General features: G+C 37.9%; 1 protein-coding gene across 1 annotated transcript in view; it reads right to left on the reverse strand.

Annotated features, from left to right (window-relative positions):
- ADGRG7 (adhesion G protein-coupled receptor G7) overlaps positions 1-22,113 on the reverse strand; it is a 46,637-nt gene that overhangs the window by 20,141 nt on the left and 4,383 nt on the right. The window contains exons 2-10 of the mRNA XM_016199731.2: positions 14,239-14,352; positions 13,156-13,260; positions 12,602-12,714; positions 10,703-10,852; positions 9,393-9,490; positions 4,150-4,292; positions 3,935-4,042; positions 1,355-1,518; positions 869-1,024 (exon numbers count right to left, since the gene is read on the reverse strand). Of these exons, the coding sequence (XP_016055217.2) occupies positions 869-1,024; positions 1,355-1,518; positions 3,935-4,042; positions 4,150-4,292; positions 9,393-9,490; positions 10,703-10,852; positions 12,602-12,714; positions 13,156-13,260; positions 14,239-14,352 (1,151 nt within the window). The remainder of the gene's footprint in view (positions 1-868; positions 1,025-1,354; positions 1,519-3,934; positions 4,043-4,149; positions 4,293-9,392; positions 9,491-10,702; positions 10,853-12,601; positions 12,715-13,155; positions 13,261-14,238; positions 14,353-22,113) is intronic.

Consider the following 22,113-nt stretch of genomic DNA (forward strand, 5'->3'; position numbering starts at 1 on the left):
AAACTACAGCCATCTCAAAAAGACTGTAAAAGCAATGTTCTCTAATTTGGTGGTCTCCGTTGTTCCAGTGTGTTCTGATCTCCGCTGGCTTCCCAAATGTGGCTACATCATGGCTACTAGGGAAGGAAAACATCGTTTCTCTTTGGGAGATAGGGTAAGACACCCATTTCATTGCGTATGAAAACATTTCATCAAGTATATAAACGAATGTTTTTGATGTCACCAAAACAATAGGTTTCTGGAGATGGAACGAACAGAAGCCCCTCTTCTTAAAAGGGTCAGCCCAAGAACTTTCAGAGGTGAAATAAAGCTGCACACCAGAGTTACTTGTGCAAGATAGCTGAGGAGTTAAAAGATTTTAGAAATCCTTAAGGGAACTATGGGACAAATTGAATGAATTCAAGAGATTTTCCTCATATCTTCTAGCGTAAACTTAGTAACTTAGATGATTATGTGGAAAAAGCTTTGCGTAACTGACTTAACTGCCCACCCTTACCTCAGTGTGCACTGAGCCTGTCCCCAGCACACAGTTCTACAGCCTTACCTCTGGCTATAATGACTTCATGCTTCAGAGCTCGCAAGGTAATTGAATGAACTCTGTCAGTAACTCTTTTGCACATGGGCTCCCTCCTCATTAATAATACACAGTGCTGAACTCATCTATCCTGAGACCTAATTGCAAAAAAACCCTGTATTCTACTCGCCTTTATCACCACTTCCCTTCTTAGTCTTATCATTCCATCCCCTTTTTTTCCATTTAATTTGATTTGAGTAAACTAAACCCCAAAGTTAACTCCAATTAGCACATGCCAGAATTGTGTATAAGGAAGATTCTTGTCTGGAAAGAGATGACTATGTCCATTCTTACCATTAATATTGCAAAATTAGTGGTATGGTTGCAGCGGCAATGCAGGAGTCCATCACTTTCTCCATCTTTGTAACAGCCGTTTGTGTCCCAATCATTCATTGTAAAATTCCAATAGACACAGGCAAAGGAATGGACTTTTAATTCTTTTGTGTTGTACTATGAATTGACAAGACAATGGCAATTGGTTTTTAAATGCTTAATTTGGTAGAAAAAAAACCCAAAAAGGGTAAGGTAATCATATGAGAAATCAGTCAGATATTTACTAAGCATAGTATCTTCATTATAGATTGGGGGGAAAGAAATATAAAATTCAAATTAGCCAATTTTGCATTTAACTAGTCTGACAAAAAATATGGGTGAGTGGTAAATGAATACTTTTAAAGAATCTTTCAAAGAGTTTTTCTATAGATTTCTTTTGCCCAAACTATCCCTGCTTTTGTAATAAAGAGTTGGCTGAATTTTCAACTTGTTAATGGGAAAACTCACCTGTGGACGAAAGAGCATTTTAACAGAAGCACTCTGATTGTCCTCCGTGTTATTAGTTGTGCTTGAGATAATTTTTTGGCTAATATTTAATTTAGTTGTAAAAGTTTTTGATTGGAAGAGCTTGTTGTTTTGATACATTATAAAGCCACATGATGTGGTATTACCTGTGAGGGGGGAAAAAAGACATGAAAATCAATAAATAAACCATAGCCTTGGCCAGTTTTGCTCAGTAGCTAGAGCGTCGGCCCTCAGCCTGAAGGGTCCCGGGTTCAATTTTGGCCAAGGGCATAGACCTCGGTTGCAGGCTGGCTGGGGGCACATGCGGGGGGCAACCAGTCAATGTGTCTCGCTCACACCGATGTTTCTCTCTCTCTCTCCCTTTCACTCTGAAAAGCAATGGAAAAGATAACCTCGGGTGAAGATTAAAAAATAATAATAACTGACTAAATAAATAAACCATATAGTAAATAAGAAACAAAGTCCCATGTCATTGTTGAACTGCACAGCTGCTTAATATTTGAGTAAAGTACAGTAAAAATGGTCTGCTGGCTGAACCTTTACTTAACTGAAGTATGGAATTAACATGTATAATCTGTCTGTGGTTGGCCATTCCACCCACATTAACTTTTCTTCCTGAGGCTCAGATTCCTTACGTTCTAAAAGGGAACAGTAATTCCTGCCTAATCCACCTCAAGGAGAATTGCAAAGATCTCCCCTATAAAGTAAACGTCTTGCTTTCTAGACAGCAAGACAGTGAACATGACTGCAGGTCGGTCGAGCCTCTTTGCTTCCCGCACTGATAAGACATAGAACAAAAAGAAAGCCCAGGGCGAATATCAGGAAGCTGTGCCTAAAGCAGTGCTCTGTGAGGCCTGCCTCCTCTTCAAAGGGCTGAGCAGGGACCAGTCCAGTAAGTCACAGAGCCAGGGGTTCAAGTTGTTCGTATCGGGGACTCATATGTGGAATCTCATGATACTGTGAACAAGCAAAACAGAGGCGGACTCAGAGATAGCAGGCCGACAGCTGTCGGGGTGAGGGGGCTGGGTGAGGGGGGTTAGCAAAAGAGAGAAAGAAATGAGTGACACAAAAAACAGTGTGCTGATTGGGGGGGTGGAGGGGGGGTGGGGGTGGAGGAGGGTATGGGGGGAATAAATGGTGATGGGAAAAAAATAAAATAAGCAAAAAAGATCAGTGTTTGTAAATTATATGATCATTTAAAAAAGAAAAAAGAGATGATGGAAAGAATCTGGCTCCACCAATGTTCTCATTGCCATTAATTTTCAAGTAATTTGAACTTTAATTTCCTTTCTAACAAGGGTGCTTTAAAATTTCTAATTGGATAAAATGTTGGCTATTCTTTTGTGGAACATATCTACTTTTATTGCATGATCAGTAACTATGTCCTGTGTTTTTATTTTACAAAATGTTATAAGCTTTTCTATGTGGCTTAATACATGGACAGTTTTAAAAGCACTCTATTGATATTTGAAAAGAATTTTTACTATGTGTCTTCTGTCTACAAACAAAATTACACACACACAAGTATATATAAAGGTCAAATTTATTAGGTATTTTTTGTCTACTTGATCTTCAATTTCTGAGATAGTTGCCCTAAAACCTCTCCCTATAAAAGGGGTTTGGTCGATGTGCCCCTGCATTTCCAATCATTTTTGCTCATACATTTTAATGATGCCTTTTTAAGGGAACAAAGAATTAAAATATAGATAATGTAGGAGGCATTTAAAAAATTGATATAAAAATATGTCCCTTTCAGTCCATTCTGAGTTCTTGTGTCCAGACAGTGTTGTTGTTTTTTAAACCCATTCAACTATATTGATAGTTTATATGGAATAAAAAATTAGATCCCTGCCCGGCCGGGTGTGCCTCAGGGGTTGAGTGTCAACCTAGGATCCAGGCGATCAGGGTTCAATTCCTGGTCAGGGCACATGCCTGGGTTGTGGGCTCGATCAATGACTCTCATCATGGATGTTTCTATCTCTCTCTCCCTCTCCTTTCCTCTCTCTGAAATCAATAAAGATATATTTTTTTAAAAAAAAAATTAGATCCCTATCTTTCACCAAACACAAACATAAATTCTAGGTGCACTGAGACCTAAATGTAAACACTAAAAAATTCAGAAGAAAATATAAGAGACTGTCATTGTGACTTTAGCATAGGGAAGGATTTATTTTAAAAGGTGACAATTATAGAGGAAAAGATTGATACATTGGACCGGCTATAAGTTAAAATTTAGGTATGACAAAGTATGTTTAAAAAACAAGCTAAAGATAACTATAGACTGGAGGGAAGATATCTGCAACTCCTGTGGCCAATAAAGATTTGTTAACCAATGAGAATTATAAATTTAGTCTTTAGAAAATGAAAAAAAAAAAGAAAAGTAATTATCTCTATGACATAGAATAGAAGAGATTACCATAATCTGGCAGAGCTCAAACATACTCAAATGCAAATTATTCAGTGTATAACTAAGCAAACATTATTTTGCACCCAGTGATTTTTAAGTTATTAATTCCATGAATTTGAGTGCATTTTTTTAATATAACAAAGTTTGAGACCTACTTTTCGAAGTATTGAGCCAGATCTGAAGTTCAGTCGTGTCATCTGGACGAAGGCTGTCCACATTTGTATCTACATCTGTGGAACCAGAAACAAGAGAACTGCTAGCTCCTATGAGAGGGAAAAAAAAAACATATTTTAGAAGTCTACACTTTAATGAACAGAACATCATTTATGGTTGGTAGCAGAATTACAACCACACAAAACAAACAGCTCACCTTTCTTCACAGTGAAGAGGACACCTGTAGACCCCACAGTGCCTTCTGAAGAGACAGTAATAGACTGTACTGCTATATTAGGGTTCACCAATGACTTGTTGTTGCCCAAAGACCAGGAATAATCCTCTATTTCCCTAATAAGCCTGCAGAGAATAAACATAACAACATGATATTCTAAAGATTTGTTGCAAAATCAGAGGTGTGTGTGCTCTCCCAAGTTCCAGTAGAAAGGCATGACCACAGAACTCATGAGATCACAACATTAACACAATCACCTAAAATCTATCGATTTTCTTTGGCGGCATCTTCCTTTGTTATAAGAAGGAAAAAAGCTCTGGCGGACTATCTCCTCTGAAGGGTACCTCCTACACTGATGCCAGGAAGCTGGAACTCCAGAATGACACATTTCCCAATAGAAATCATCTTTATCATGCTGCTCTTCACATAGAAGCATGGTGTTGCCACCCACCATTGGCCAGGCATGAGGTTCTTGTTACTCCAGTGGTGAGACTCAATGTCCACTTATTCAACTCCCTCCCCTCACCCAAACCCTTTGGGATCCAAAGCATCTCTTGTAAGTTGCTCATTCCTGAGGTGACGATTCATATGAAACTATAGAAGAACAGAACTCCGGACTTATTGCCTTAGATAGTAACCAAATATTGCAGGTTGTTCTTTTCTCTCTTGGATAAATTCAAAGATAAGTTAGATGGAAGGTGGGAGGGATTGGAGGGAACCTGTCAGTTTGGTGTTCTCCAAAGAAAAGCCATAAGACCTTTCTTTTTCATTTTCTATAAGAAATATTTGCACTATTTCTGTAGTTAAAAAAACAAAATCTCTATATCTAAGATAACTGGCTCAATCTAGTCTTCCCAGAAATGAAAGAATTTTATTAAATTTTAATTGTTCAAAATTCTAAATCTTTATATCTGCCACTAAAATATCTTTTCCCTTCTCCAAGAGAGATTTAAAAAAGGAGAAATTTTCAAATAAAGACATCTGCTAAATAAAGAGGATGTGATAATCATTCATATGGAAACATTCAAGTTGGCTTCTCTGTTTCAAAGGCTTTGCTTTTATAGCACCATTTTCTGTAATTTTCAGCAATTTATGTATGTCCCACTTAATGAATAACAATCTTACTTCAGAGATGCTTTCAACCTAACAAGACTCCAATCTGCTAAGGACATAATTCATGAATTCATTTAACCAACAATATCTGTTGAGTACCTACTAAGAGGTTAGTATCCCAGAAAGCACTGGAGATACTAAGAGAGGTTATCTAGGGCATTTGAAGGACAAAGGGAAAGATGTCCTAAATATATGGGGGTATTTGCCAAGTTCACAACCACTTTCAAAGGGCAGCTCTGGCCAGACATTTCTAAGGCCATTTTTTCTTCTATATCATTCTTTCCACTTCTTGCCATAAATTAATTGGATTACAAATGGGTGCCTGCCTCAGACTACCCAATCCGGAGGCTGGCCATCAACTTGCTACAAAGGACTAGAAGAAGCAATCAGGTTCTTTCACTCAGAAATTTTCCATTTCGTGCAGCGGCACATCAGGAAAGTCATGGTTTAGAGGCAGACCAGAGGGACCATTATATCATTTATAAGGACGATTACAAATGAAAAAGAAAAGGCTTCATTCTTCCTATTGAAAATAAGGGAAGAACTTGTCCTTCCCTCCTTTTTCCCTGAACATTTATTTTAGAAAATTTGCAAGTACTTTCTCCTTTCTTTGAAATGTAAATAAACCCTTTTGAAGACTAGATCAGCATTTTGTCAGCCTTGACCTAGGAAGGTCTTTCTCAGGGACATGAGAGCCCTCTCTTTGAAATGTAAACATTAAGGAAGGTAACGTTCCTGTCTCCCAGGTTCTGTGGGAGTGAGAGACTAATATCTTGCTCCAAGTTGCAAAACTACGTCCTGTAATAAAGATAATGGGAAGTTTGTTTTTCCTCCAGATGAGGTCAGTTAGCTAACACAAATGGTCACCTCACCAGGTAACATTATGATATACTATTTGTGTGACAAATAGTGCTGCCAAGGTCTTTTTATTGAGGACTAGTCATTGTTTACCTGAAAACATGCATGTATTGGGTTGTATCTGTTTGTTTACATAAAGAGGTGAGCTTCCTTTCTGTCTTTGCAAGCTCTTAGGGGGTTTCCTGTGATGTGTGCTGCACTCTGGTTTCATGCTTATTCAATAGTAAAAGTGCTTTCTTTCTCTATCTTTATAGAGAGCATTTCTGGGTTGGGACAAGATTTTTTTTTTAATTTCTATTTCCCCAACATCATGAACAGGATTAAATAATTAGAGAGCACAAACTAGAAGTAAAGATAAAAAGTATAGGTGATTATTGAGCCCTGTTAATTTTAAAGACAACTGCTAACCTTTTTAACGACTTACGTGTATGTCAGGTATGACGCGAGTGATTTATATATATCATCTCATTTGAGATTCACAAGAACCCTACTGAAGTGAGATCTAAAATTACTCCCATATCACACTGAAGAATCTGAGGCTCTTCAAAGAGATATGAAGTAATTTGGCCAAAATCAATAAATAACAACACTAAGATATGAACCCAAGACTGTCTGACTCCAAAGACTATGGCAACAATGATTATATTATCCTAGAGAGAAGACCTACAAAGTCCTATATTAAGACCTTCAAAGCTGCCTTGGATGCCTTGCCATCCCCCTGCGTCAGGGACCATAGGGCACAGCTATATTATAATTCTGTTCTTAGGTCCCCATGAGATTCCACATGCCTCTTTACAATAAATTTCTGTTTAGTTGAGATCATTTAAATGGGTATCTTGTAGCCAAAGAAGGCTGGCTGGAACAGAAATGTGAAATGTAAATGTTTAAGGTGGTCAGTATTAGGGAAACAGTTTTGCATTCCCAAAGCTAAATAAACAAGAACAATTATGAACCTGAATGTGACAGCAAAGTTTCAAGGTTATGGATCAGTCTTTACAGCAAATGTTCAAATTGGAGAAATGAGGTCTTAGATTCACTGATGATAGTAGGAAGCCCTTACTAGCAGAGACCTTGCCAAAGGCTCCAGACCTCCACCCACTCTAACATTATGCCTCTTCCCAATTTAGAAAAAGAGAATTGACAAATGGACACTAGGAAACTTTACTATGGCAACTTGAGGTGGCCGAAGCTGAAATTGATTCTTTTTTCTCTGTCACTCCCCTCTTTTCTACTCTCACCTCCTCCACTTCTCCCACTAAGTGAGAAGGGGAGTTCAGTAGCTTATGGGTACAAAGAAGAAACTATGAATGAAAGAAGGAAGAAATAAAAGTGAGATAGAGAACTAAGGTCTGGTGCCCGTGAGGATGCTCAAGGGATGGAGTGGGTGGGTGGGTGGGGGGGGAGGGGAGGGGAGTTGCTCCAAGAAGCAATTTGTTTCTTTTCCTGGGGAGAGAAGAGAATGAGAGATGAACTCTGTTGGCAACTCATCAAGAATGTTCTCCTCAGGAGAGCGAAGGGATTGGTGACCTGGCCTTGAGACTGGAAGCTGAGGTGAAATGAAAGAACTGAATCCACAGGACTTATGTGAAAGGTCACATGGGAGAAGGTAAACTGATAGACCGTGATTAGAAAGGCAAGTAAACTAGAAATTTAGAGTGGGAGAAAGGAGGAATGCCATTTAATATTTCAATGTGTTCTGGATTTAAATTTGTTATTTATCTTTTAACCATCTCCTTTGAAGCCATTTGGATATTACATATAAGTCACACAAAATTGTTTTTCCCCTCTATGTCTAAAGCTAGTAAAATTCATAATTGTTTATTATTAGGACAGCTTTCTCATCTGCATCATAATCTGTGACTTTCTCAGCCAAGTCACGCTTCTCTTTCCTCAGCTTTCTCACCAAAAAAATCTACGCCTCTCCTTTCCATCTAGCAAGGCTGCAAACAGAGCCTCCAGCTCTGAAGGGCCTCTGGCTCTCAGTCTCCATGTTCCCTGAACATAGACTCTGGGCCCCATGGCCATTTCCTTCTCCAACTTCAAGAAAAACGGGAGTGTCCACACTCCTCATGAGAAGGGCCCAGGCTCCTATTGAAATCTGAAGTCATAAAACATACCAGTTACATTGTTTGCACAACCTTTACCATCTTCTCTCAGAATCACAATCTTTTGAATGTTCTATTTCACGCTTTTGTGCTTTTTCTACTTTAAAGGCTTAACACTACATAGGTTCTGGTTATAATAATTAGAAAATTGAGAATTACTTGTAGGAATTTCTCCTAAGGATATAATGTCTCATGCAAACAAAGTTTATGTACAAGGATGTTGATTGCTCGAAATATTAAAAGACTTAAAGCAATCTAAATGTCCAGTGGCAGAGAACTATTTAAATAAAAGTTCACTCATATTATGCAGTAATCTAAAATTTGTGATGTAGATGTTTAGGTATTTATATAAAAAAAGTTTATAAACTATTATTAAATGACACAAAACAAGTTATGAATCAATAGATTATGTAATACAATACACACGCATACACATACAGAGAAAAAAATTACATCAAGAATATATACCAACAGGTTAATAAAGGCTGATTTTTATAATTTTTCTCATCTATATATTTTTATCTCTCCATAATGAACAAAGAGTTAAGAAAACTGTATATAAGATAAAAAACACACAGTGAATCCTAGTGGGAGGCCTCTTTGAATAAAGTACATGAGTTTTAGTGTAAATATACAACCAAAAGAAATTCGGAACATAGGAGTCAAGAAGAGAGAAAACAGGTAAAGTTAGATCCCTTTTTTTGTTCAGTGAGGCCATGGGAAAGAAAATATTAATCAAAATACACCAGGATCTTAGGCAGAGCTGAGTTGTGGGTAGGAGGCTACCAGCGTGTCTTGCAAAGTTATGCGGTTATTTGCAGCTCTGTAAGTTGAGAAAGGAGTCTGAAGAGCTCCTGCTGGGCAGGCAGGTTGCCCCCTGGACATACCAAACTAAGCTAGGAAAACAAGTTCGAATCTAAATCATCTCAGCTGCTCTGCCCATGGCCATGCCTGGCGTCAGGAGTTCCCGTGCACCACTCCACCGAGTCACTGAAGGTCGGCAGGAAGCCAAGGCTTCAGTCTGCATTCCATGCAGACCAGCCAGTCGCGCATTGGTGAGAGAAATAAAGGCATCTCTATCAGTGCTCTAACCTAGTAAAGTAAACAGCACTTTGTCAGTTTTTCTGTCCAAATTGGAACCGTGCTTACGTTGTGAAGGCATTATCATCTTTAGCAGCAGCTTCTTTAAAGACCTCTTCCGTGGCATCTAGAAGTTGACTCACTGTTGTTACAGCAACTACTTTTGCCTGCCAGGAAGGGGACACCAATGGGAACCATCATTATCATGAATTATTATGGTATCAAGTGGCTTAGTTTTTGATCTACATAAGATGGCAGAGAGAATAAAGACAAGGCATAGTGAACATAGAAATTAAGGCAGTCAATCGGGAGGCTTGGGTCTGTGAATTTGACCTCATAGCAAGGTCTTTCACAGAATCTCCACCTCATCCCCAAGAACACAATAGCAGATGCTTGAATACAAAAGCAGAAGCAAAACAAGAGGAGTGCAGGGCTTTGATTGTCAGAACATTATGGCTCACAATATTTAATATAACTTATTAGTTACACTTAGTGTAACTAGTGGACTTAGTAAAGTTATTTCTAGTTTTCTTACAATTAAAATATCAGGAGTGCATTGGAAAGGATCTCTTGGCATCTGGTTACTGTGTAACTGCCTCTTTGGGGTTATTAATACTCTTCTGTCTTTACTGGCTCATTTTTGCATAAATTCTACATTTGGTGGTCATTATTTTTATTTTTCAAATCTATTTTTATTAACTCATGACTTTAATCCCACTTAATGTCCAAAGGAGCTAGGACAGTGTAACATAATTTTTTTGAACTAACACATTTAAAGGGAATAGAAGAAAGGAGTAGATAACTTCAGGCCATGGTGATATTCAACTGGTAAACACTGGGTCAGTCCATATTGGTGGTTTATAGCCCTGTTTGACCAGTACCCAAGCTGTGCCAATTGGTAAATGTTGACTATGGTTCTTGTCTTCAGGTACCAGAGTTTAGCAGTTTATAATACAGAAATGTAAACTAGGCCTAAGTTTTTTTAAAGCCAAAACTAAAATGCAAATATGCTTAGCAGAAAGAGATCACAGTTTAAAATATCATATTTCAAAGTGAGTTCCTTGGAACACCAGTTACTTAGAACTGAGTAGGGATGCTGAGATCAAATGCAGTTGGTGAACATATTAATGAAATGAAATAGATTTGTTACAGGTGTTCCAGATTTAACGTGATAATGATCATTGTGACTATCCTGAAAGAGAATATTTGGACAAAGAGCCCTTTTTTATTTCTTTGAGCATCTCACAGAAAGAGTGCTCTGCAAAATGGTTTTCAGCGATCGAAATCATGCCCAGGTCCATATCCTGGAATAGGGAATAAAGTTTGGGATGACTTTCTTTCTTTCTTGCCCCCTTTTTAAAACACCTTGTGAGCTTTACCTCGGGTGTAGCATTTCTGGATGTGTTGAAGATCTGTCCAACCACTCGAGAAGCAGAAGTGATATTGTCAGGAGTTAACATAGAGGTATCAGATGTTAAAATCTGGGCTTCAACAGAAATATTTGAAGAACTTGTTGAGATTTCATCTATCTGTTAAAAACAAAAACAAAACCCCCTAATTCTATATAACTACATCTAAACACTTTTCAAGCAACTACAAATGAATAAGCTGGAATTTAGTTGAGCCTCAGTCTCCTCAATCTCCACTCAGTTTTTTATTATTTGTTTCTTTTCTTGTATAAGTTTTATAACAATTGTAAACTTACGTAACAATTCTATGCTGTTGCATATAATAATTTTTAAATGGATCTGTATTTTATGTTTTTTTCATTTCATTTTCCAAGTTATTTATTTTTATTGTATTTTGTAAGATTATTGGTCTGCAATTGGAAATTTTTTTAAACTAGCTTTTCAGCACAGATAGTTTGGGCAGCGCTGACCTAGACAACCCCAGGTCGCAGCTGGCCCCCAGGTTCTGCTGTGCACCTACAACATTAATCCTGCCCTTAGTGGTCGTGGGGGTCAGCTTCTCTCCCTCTCTCAGTTTTTCACTAGATGGCAGCATCATTTCAAAAATCAAACTAAGGTCACAGGCTATTCAGCTTCGGAAAGAGTTGGAAGCAATATCCAATCAGTAGACAGAAACAATGCTTTCCTTCAGTAGCCATGTCCCTGCTATGTGCTAGGCACTGCTAAATGTTTTACAGGTGTTATCACATTTAATATGCAAAACAATACTGTGGGCTGAGCATGCCATCCCTATTTAAAGCCGTAGAGAGGGTAAGGAGCTCACCCAAAGTTCATGCAGCTTAGAAGTGGCAGAGCTGACAGTCAAACGCTGGCTTGTCACATTCCAGAACAAGAAGTCTCCCCCACAGTCTGCGTGGCTGGAACAACCTACGTGGTTGGCAGCCACCTCCGCACCCTATTACCATTGCCACTCCCGCCCCCACCCCTGCCCACCTATAATTAGGGAGCTAGTATGGTACAGTGCGGACTTTAATGCCTAAAGCAGCACCATCACTTTTGGCTGTGATTCACCAGGCAAAATACTGCACCTCTCAGAGCCACAGTTTCCTTACCTATAAAGTGAATGCATTAATTCTCATCTATTGGGGTGAAACAGGAATTAAATATGATAAAATAGCATATGTAAAATGTTCAGCAGCATTTAGCAGGCAGTCAGTGCTCAATAATTAGTGTTATTAGCTATAATTATCTATAATATAGGAATAACATCTAACTCCCAGAGGTTCTGTAAAAACTAAATAAGATAATATGTAGCATGCCTGGCACCTAGAAGAATCATATAAAGATAAGTTTCCTCTTCCACCCCTTGTCTGGCCCCAGGTATTAGTAATTCTGTGCATTTGCATTTGGATATATCTTTAGTCAAACTAATCTAATTTGAATGAAAAATATTTACTGAGATGTATTTCCCATTTTACCTGCTCATGGATACAGCCCTGAGACTACCATCAGGTTCTGGAGTTTCCTGTCTCAAAAGGTCTCTGGTCATAGTTTTTTTCATCTTTGTTCTGATCCAGTAGACCACTAAAATATCTTTCTTTTGGCCTCAAATGTCAGGGATCTACTTTGGTCAAAACTTTACTGGTTTAAAAAGATGAGGCCATTTAAAATGTGCTATAGGTTATCATTTGCTGAAATTTGCCAAACCAACATGTTCAACTATCCTTTTTCACAAACAGATGTCAACTTGAAAAAAACAAAAAAGCTTAGCTATTAGTTTTTGTTATTTCTAATTTGAAAGTTTCTAAAAGCATTGATTTGACCATCTGACTTTTTCCAGTTGCCCATCACATGGGCCACAGGGCATACCTGCTTTTCCAGACTTTCCAGATTTATATCGCAGCTTCCTATTGTCACATTTTCTAATACCATCTCTTTATCTTCATTAAGATTGCACAGCCGGGTTGCTCTTGGCTTGCCCGCTTTAATAAAAAGGAGAAGAAAAGACAGTGTTTGCAAAGATGGCCACAGCAACTGCATGCTCCTGTATGTGTGCCCTTTCACAGGTAAGGTGTATATCAATAGTGTAGCTAATTTTTTAAATTGAAACAAACTATTTAACTTTAAAAAGCAGACATTAACCTGATCAAACTCCAGGAGACAGAGTAAGCTGGAAAAATAAACCAATTGAAGAAATAATAAAAGGAATTTACAACTGATCCCTATTAAGGTTTTCAGGAAAATTAGTTATGTGAGATAACACCCTAAACTTTGAACATTGGCATCAGAAAAGGGAGCCAAGCCCTCTACAAAGCCTTCCTTGATGTCTCTTTCAGGGACCTAATACTAGTTGGAGGGATAAGTATGACCCAGTATAGTGATTTGCATGCCTAAACAAGGGAGATGTTTAGAAAAGCACATACCATTTCGAGTGTTCTTGCCACATATTTGAAAGGAAGATCCATATCTTCCAGCTATAATTCTGGGAAAAGTAAAATCACCATAGGTGCTATTTTCACAGAAATTAGCTAAAATAAAAAGGAAACATTTTGTTTCATTTTAAATTATACGTTTCTTTTTCAAATTTCAAACCACATACAAGTCAAAGTTCAAAACCTATCCAGTACAATTTGAAGAATAGAAAACTTATAGGATTCACTGGCCCACCAAGAACTTCATATTTTCTTATTTGGTTAAGTTATTACCATTAGAATAATTAGTATATTAAGTAACAGGTTCCTGTTAAAATGTGCACAATATATAACTTGGTAGAGGTGGGATGTGATCACTGACACGTCAGCAAGAATAATGTGTTGAATTAGTTGAAATCTTGAAGACCTAGAGCTTCGAGTGGCAAAGGGCATCGTGAGGATGCGGGTCAAAGCAGAAAGGCCAAAGTCATGGATGCGCAGGACACGCTGGCTGGCGGGGGCGCAGCAAATGGCAGGAGCGTGCCCTGGGAGCTCTGGGTCCTCAGCACGCAGCACGAAGCGCAGAATGCTGAAAGCACTGCCGATCAACAGGTGACTTTGAACTTCGATTCTGAGATACCACTGATTGAAATCCAACCAGTAAAATAATAACATCTCTTCAAGAGAGAGGAAGAAAGGACAAAAACTTCATCCAAGTGTGTACTTAGATAGATGCATCTTGATTTCAGAAAAGTTAAATGTGATAGAATTGTGATATTTGAAATGGCGTGATGTAGCTTATCCCCAGTTGAAAGGACCTGAGAAAACCATTTCGCGTCCAGAAGGAAAAGCAATGTCGAGTTTACAGAGAAACTTGAGAGTTGGTAAACAGACAAGGCGTATTGAACATACAGGTAAATAGCCCAAGAAGAAAACTCAGCTTTTGCTATTGAGCTAATAAATACATCTTAAAGCCATCATTATTATGCCCATTGTTACTATTATCATTAACAGAAGCTTTGAGAAGCTTTGCTACTGTCATTAATACAAGAGTCACCTAAACCTCACGCCCTAGTGTTATCCCAAGAAACTTACCCCTTGTACAACTCAATCCTTTCCACTCTTCTGTACAAATGCATCTGCCATTTTCCCAGGTTCCACCATTACTGCAGTACACTATAGGAGTGCTTGATGTGGGGACAAATGTTCCTTAAAAAAAAAATGACAGAATAGTATATGAACTGGATGATTAGTTTCTCCTTTGGGGTCTGTGGCCTTTAATTTCCATAAGTAAAATCATTACTTTGAGTAGCATTGCTGAGATATATTCTTTGTAATATTACAGGGTAAAGAAATCTAACAAGGCATCATAGATACTAAAAAACCGTATTTGAAAGACACAACACCTTGACGGAGAAGATGAGAACCTACTTAGGGAAATAGATTATATAGATTCTAGATTCTAGATTCTAGATTCTAGATTCTAGATTCTAGATTCTAGATTCTAGATTCTAGATTCTAGATTCTAGATTAGATTAGATTAGAGACCAACCAACTCAACATGCAAATTTGTAAGTTCTGCAAGAATATAGAAGAGAGATGTTGAGGACAGAGGTAGCCTATCCAGGGAAGACTTTCCAGAAAAGGTGGTATTTGAATTGAATTTTAAGACTAAGTCCAGAAAAGCCAAATGTGAATGAATAGCCCAAGAAGGCAGGGTACAAAGTACAAAATACAAAAACATGGAAAGTTCTGATATGTCCAAGGAATAGAGAAAAGCTTAATATAGCAGGAGCACAGGTCCTATATGGAGCAATTGCAGGGATAGATTGGATTATGAGTGGTTTTCGTAGATCAAGCCAAGTGGATTTAATCCTGCAGGAGCCTAGAGAGGTCTTGAAACAAGTGAACAACTTAAAGAGGAATGTTTTGGTTTTTTTTTTAGGAGGATACCTCAAGCAATATGGGAAGTGACTGAGGCAAGTAAGACCAGTTAAATGAGGGATGCAATCTAAATCAGTACCTCTAAGGAGGTTGTGTGTCAATAGATTTAGGAAGCATGCCTGAGATTTGATTACTACGATCTACCAACTGGTTATTTTGGGTTGGGGACACTGGGGTCTTTAAATTTGAAGACAAGGTGGATGTTGAACAAATTAATTAAGCTTAAGAATACAGGAAGGAGGAGTTCCACTTCCAGGAATGATGGAGTAGATTGTACCATTTAAATGCTCCCACAGATAATGATTTTAAACTCTGGACACAAGTAAAACCAACAAATTACTAGAGACATGGGACAGCCATGAAAAGCAGACAGAAACTGAAAGATATTCCAAGTTTATACAGTCTTTCCAACAAGAGCTCTACCCAGTCGACAAAGGTAAAGAGGCGTGGCTGAAAATCCAGCAGAAAGCTGCAGTCTTCACGGGTTAAGGTGTGAAAGGACTTGGTTACCATATCACCAGGAAACTGAAGGGAGATATTCTAGAACGGAGGAAGCCAGAGAGAAAAAAGGCTCTAAGTGTGTGTGTGAACTTCCCTCACATCTAGGGAGAAAAGAGTTTTAAAAAATAAAGAGTGCTTCAGGGACAATTTCAAGTGGTCTAACATATATGCAACTGGAGTTTTAGAGAGGAGAAGAGAGAAAATATCTGAAGGAATAATGGTCAGTTTTTTTCAAATTTGGTTAAGAACTTTAACCTACAGATCCAAGAAGCTCAATAAAGCATAAGCAAAATAAATACAAGGAAAACCTCACTTAGACTCATCGTGATCAAGCTGCTAAAACTCAGAGAGAAGGCGAAACTCCTGAAAGCAACCAACTACTGATCCGGACAATTTTACTGATGAATTAGGGAAGAAATAATACCAATCTCATATATACTCTTTCAGAAAATAGAGAAAGCCATGAACTTCCCAAATAGTTCATAATCCTAGAATAACTTTGATACTAAAATATGACAAAGACATAACCAGAAAACAAAATTACATACCAATTGATTTCATTTATACAGATGCAAAAATCCTTCAAAAATAGTAGCAAGTTAAATCCAGCAATACATAAAATCTGTGATGCATCATGACCAAGTATGATTGATCCCAGGAGTGCAAGATTGGTTTAAGAATAGAAAAATCAATTAGTTTAATTCACCATATGGCAAAATAAAGAGGGGAAACAATATGATCATTTCAGTGAGTGCAGGAGGCAAAAAGCAGCTGACTTTTTTTTAAAACTCTCAACAAACAAGGAATGAAAGAGAACTGCCTCAAGCTGGTCAGACTCACCTGTGTCGATCCTTCCACTAATAGATACTTAATAGCGTAATGGTGAATGCTTTCCCCACTTAGACTGACAGGAGAAAGCTTAATATACTTTCTCTAACTACTTTTATTCAGTAGTGTATTGAAGATGCTAGCCAGTGCTATAGACAAGGAAAGGAAATAAAAACACGAAGTTAAGAAAGGAAGGAATAGAATTATCTTTTGTTGCAGATAACATCAAATATGTTTAAAACCCTAAGGTGTCTCAAAAAGAGCTACTTGAATTGATAAGTGAATTTAGCAAGGTTTTGCAATGCAATAAATATACAAAAAAATCAATTATTTCCACATATTAGCAATTGGAAAAATATTATAAAAATCATTTCCATTTAAAGTAGGATAAAGTTTTTGGAAATAAATTTAATAACATATGTGCAAGACCTCATTGAGAGAAAATCTTAAAGATCTAAATAAAAGGAGACATATAACATGTATATGTGAAAGACTCAGAGTTGTTAAGGTATTCATTTCCCTCAAAGTGATACAGCTAAAATCCAAAAACTAAAGACCTGTTTATGTAGAAATTTACAAACTGATTTTAAAATCTTACAGCGAAATAGAAGACCTAGAAAGGCCAAAAGGAACTTTTAAAAGAGGAACTCACATTACTAATTTTATGGCTTACTACATAGCCATAGCACTCAAGACAGTATATCAGCCCTGGCCGGGTGGCATCGTCCTGTGCACCAAGAGGTTGTTGGTTCTAATGCCCGTCAGGGCACACACCTAGGGTTTGGGTTTGATCCCTAGTCGGGGCATGTCCGGGAGGCAACAGATTGCTGTTTCTCTCTCACATCGATATTTCTCTTTCTCTCCCTTCCTCTCTCTAAAAAATCAATTAAATTTTTTTTTAAAGACAAGTATATCAGAATAAAGATATTCATATATCAATAAAATAGAATAAAGAGTTTAGAAGTAGGTTAAACATAACTTAGTCAGTTGATTTTAAAAACATGCCAAGGCAATTCAATTGGAAAAGGAAAGGTTTTTCAACAAATGGTGCTGAACCAACTGGGTAAACATACCACACTCAAGACACAATTTGAGATGGACCATAGATTTAAAAGCAAAAGCTAAAACTATAAAGCTTATCTAAGAAAACACATGAGTATATCTTTGCAACTTTGAGAAAGGCAAAGATTTTTTTTTAAAGAACACACAAAAAGCATTAAACATAAAAGAAAAAATTGATGCATTTGACTTAAAACCTAATACTACTGCTCATGAAAAGGCACTGTTAAGAAATGAAAATGGAAGCAACAGAGCAGGAGAAAATTATATATATAAAATTTTATACATATATAAATATATAAATAAATTTATATATATGTAAATATATATATATATGACAAAGGAAGTGCACCCAGAAGTGTAAATTAGAGTTGTAAATCTAAATGTAAATTTGAATTGTAATTTGTAAATTGTAAAATATATGCATTACTTATAAGAATATGAACAGCTCTTTTTTAAATGTGTACAAGACTTAAGTAGACAGTTTATAAAAGAAGATACATGGACTAACCGGCACTAAACACATGAAAATGCTCAGCATCTCAGAGAAATGTAATTTAAAAGCACAATGAAATACCATTTCAAACCCCACCAGAATGGCTACAGTTACAAAACTGACAATGCCAAATGTTGCTGAGGATGTGTAAAATCACCCGAGGATGTATAAAATCACCTGAGGATGTGTAAAAACTGGAACTCTAGCAAATTGCTGTGGAATTTCAAATGGTACAGCCATTCTGAAAGGCTGTGTTTCTTTCTCTTATAAAGCTAAAGATACACTTACCTGTGATACAGAAATTCCATTCCTAGACAGAGATGCAAAATTAATGGAAATATCCACCTACAAAGAGACTTGCACAAGAATGCCTCTAGCGCCTGCGGTGGGTGTCATCGTCCGCCACCCGGATGCTCCCCTGTGGGACTGGAGCACTCATTCCTCCAGCTTTGTGCAATGCTGGCAACTGAGAACACTTAGCTGAGTCCGAGTCTAGAGACTGCCTCAACTTAAGAGAGTCCGCTCGTTCAGGATCCTCAGGACCAATGCCCTGGCTGGTCAATGCCAGGAACTAGGTTCATCCCTCGGCCTTGATACCTCACAGAGCATATTTTCCAAAGACAGCCGTACCAGGTGCCCCATGTCACTCTTACAGGATGACAATGACACTTCTCCACTGAGAGGTGGGGCTTAGTTCCCTCTCGTGGAATCAAGCGCACTTTTGTGTCTGCCTCAGCCAACAGAGTGGGAGAAATGAGGCTCTGTGACTTCCAGGCCAGACCACAGGAGGTGATTTGGCTTCCACCCGGCTCTCTCTCACTCAGGATATGTGCCTTGGGAGACTTGAGCCTACAGGTGACATGTGAAAAAACCTGGCTACTCTGAAGCCTCCACGCTGGAGATATCAAGGAGAGAAACTACACAGGGATAGAGAAGCATGAGGAGCTTTAGCTGTTCCAGTTTTTTTCAGTCTTTTCAGCCCAGACACCACACATGAGTGAAGGAGATTTTCAGATGACCCCAGTTCCAGCCGCCATCTGAGGGTAACTTCATGAGACATCCTGATCCAGAACTAGCCAAGAAGGCTGCTTTGAAATTCTGGACCCAGGAAAACCATGAAACATAATAAATGGTCATTGTTTTAAGCCACTAAGTTTTGGGATGCTCCGTTCTGCAGCGATAGATATCTGCAATACAGAGGGCAACTCTGAAGGGCCAACCCAACTTCAGTTGTGTTGCAGTTCAAGTTTTCCTTCTACCCAATCCTGCCTTCATCATTCCTCCGAAAGTATTGATCCCATGAGTACCCGCCGCAACCTTTATGCAAACAAATCTTCAATTTAGGATTTGCTTTCCAGAGAACTCGGTTCTGGAAATTTTATCCATGGCAGCCAGAAAAGGAAGAAGAAACCACCCAACAGTTCAACAGAAGCCTGAATAAACAAATTATGCTTTATTCATACAATGGCATGTTGATTATTTGGCAATAAAAGCAATAAACACAACAACATAGAGGCATCTTAAAACATTATGTTAATGAAAGTATTCAGGCTATAAAAGAGAAAATGCTGTATGATTCTTTTTATATGAAGTTCAAGGAGACTAAAGTAATCTGTGGTGATAGAATCAGAACAAGGCGTGGCGAGTAGAGGTGGGAAGGTTGGCTGGCAAGGAACACCCACGGCTACAGCAGACACTGAACACCGCCTGACTCCCAGCCAGGTACACTTAAAACCTTCCGCTAAAGGCCTGTACCTCCACTCCTAGTTGGAGTAAGTGGGGGAATAAAAATATCTTTCCTCAGCCAAAGAAATCCCATCAGGAAACTCTAGTGTCTGGTTCAGAGTCTAAGGGTTTTTAACCCAGGCATCTGTTATTTGCCCCAGGCCAAAAATTTGGAACATTTGGGTGAGGGTAAAGTTTACTCTTAAATGAAAGAACAATATTTAGGAAAGTTCAATCCACTATGGGAAAAAAATTTAAACAGATAGCATACATAAAGTGTAATCTTTACTGAAGGTAAAGGTTGTTCAATATTAACTACTTACATATTTCCATAAACTGTTCATATTTTAATAAATTTTTCCTTGATGGTTTAGTATAATATAAATATTTTAAAAATAAACAAACGCAGGAAGATATGGCCGTTCTTAGAATGGTTTCTGTTTCTGTTTTTTGCTAGTCAATTGAGTTTAATGATTAAACCTATTGTAGACCTTCAGTTTGATAAATTGCTTCAATCCAAAGGTCTAATCTAGGTCATGGCATCTATTCAAGGTAAATTCAGGGAGTGGAGAAAACTGTGCACTAAATTATCTAAAAATTCATAAATTAAAAATAGTAGTCAGCATTTATTGAGCAATCATAGTTTACTAGACATCTTCTTAAACCTGTAAAAATATGGACTCAGTTAATCTTCATAACAGCCTTATAAGGTAGGGTTTATTATTACTCCCCAAATAGGAAAATTGAGGCAGAAATGAGGAACTTGCTCAAATGAACTCTGCTAGTAAGTGCTGGCATTGGAATTTGAACCCAGGCAGTCTGGCTCCAGAGCTTTTTTTTCTCCCTACTCTTGTACTCCCCCCCCAACTCTAATGTACGCACTCTTCATCACCATATTCTATAGTAGATCTTTTTCTATAACATGTCTTACCAAAGACCCATGAGCTCTGGTTGTATTCAGAATTTCAACTAAAATGCTCTAATATATCTGAAAATCAAGGAAAAATCCAATAAGCCAAAATTCTAGCCTCTTAATTTAAGAAAGTGACGTCAGGCATGGATGCATGGAACAGAATGACAGATTTTAGGGTGGGGGAGTATGGAGGGGATGGGAAGAAAATTAACCAAAGAACATATATGCATATGTGCATAACTCATGGACACAGACAATAGTGTGGGGAAGGCCTGAGGTGGGCGGAGGTTGGGTGGAGGGGGGCAGGGGATGGGGGACATTTGTAATACTGTCAACAATAAATAAATAAATAAATAAATAAATAAATAAATAAATAAATAAATAAATAAATAAATAAATTTCCTTTAGGGAGCATTTGAGATCTTGCTTCCTGGTAATTGTCATCAGTTTGGGCTCAAATATAAAAATTCTCTTAAAAAGTAACTTTAAAAATGTAATCAGCAATTTAAACGTCACTAATTCTGATGTTAAAATAATTCATGCCCCTCAGCCAGTTACATAAGATTTATTGCTCAGAAACTTCCCTTCCCTTTCATAGGCATGATTTCCTTGATTTAGAGGGTGGTTCTATGAAGAAGCAAGAAGGGGGACCTGTAACAGACCAGAAGAGAGATTTCCAACAGCAGGATCAACATAACATTATAGCTGCCTAAAACCCAACTTCCTCTATTCAGAAGGACACTTCTTTCTGGACACATTTGTTAAAACTCCCAAATGCAATCTGTCCTCCAGGAACAGTCATATGAGTCTGATTTACTATCAAGTTTATCTCTTGAAGAAGTACTGTAATTCAGCAAAATGAAAGCCAAGTATCTGTGGACAAATTATTTTCTGAAAACCAATAAACTCTTCTTGACCTCTCCCCCACAACACACATTTCTTATTGTGCAAGAATTTCAATGCTATTAAGTCTAACCTTGGGGCTTGGTAATATTTTGACCTACTGAAGTCTCTTGTTAGCTGAGGCATAAGCAAGTCCTGTGATAGGGAATAAAGGCTAGAGCATCGGGAAAGGCAGTCTTGATGCCAGAGAGCAGGAATTCCTGTTATCCAGAAAAGGCATAGGATATGGTTGAATAAGGCATGATCATCGTTGCTAATATGTTATGAGGTTAAGATACTCTCCCATTGGTAAGAGTGAAAGAAAACAGCCCTACTATTATCATTATGGACATCTGTCTATGTTCATCTCAGGCCTAGCTCAATTTAGAAAATGTCAGTGGAAAGATAGACAATAAAGCTTTATGATGTTTTAATTTTACTTTTATCATCAGTGTGATGGAACAGAAAAGCCATGCGGCTTCTTGTGCTGCAAGGTTCTTGCTATTGGAAGCACAACACCAGCAGAGATGGAGCCCCTTATTGTCTGCCCATTCTGAAAATACATAAGGTAAGGTGGATTTTGTTCTATGAAGAATGCCCAATGTGAAAAGGTTGGAGGGCT

The sequence above is a fragment of the Miniopterus natalensis genome, chromosome 6, assembly GCF_054644295.1.
Source record: "Miniopterus natalensis isolate mMinNat1 chromosome 6, mMinNat1.hap1, whole genome shotgun sequence".
NCBI lineage: Eukaryota > Metazoa > Chordata > Mammalia > Chiroptera > Miniopteridae > Miniopterus > Miniopterus natalensis.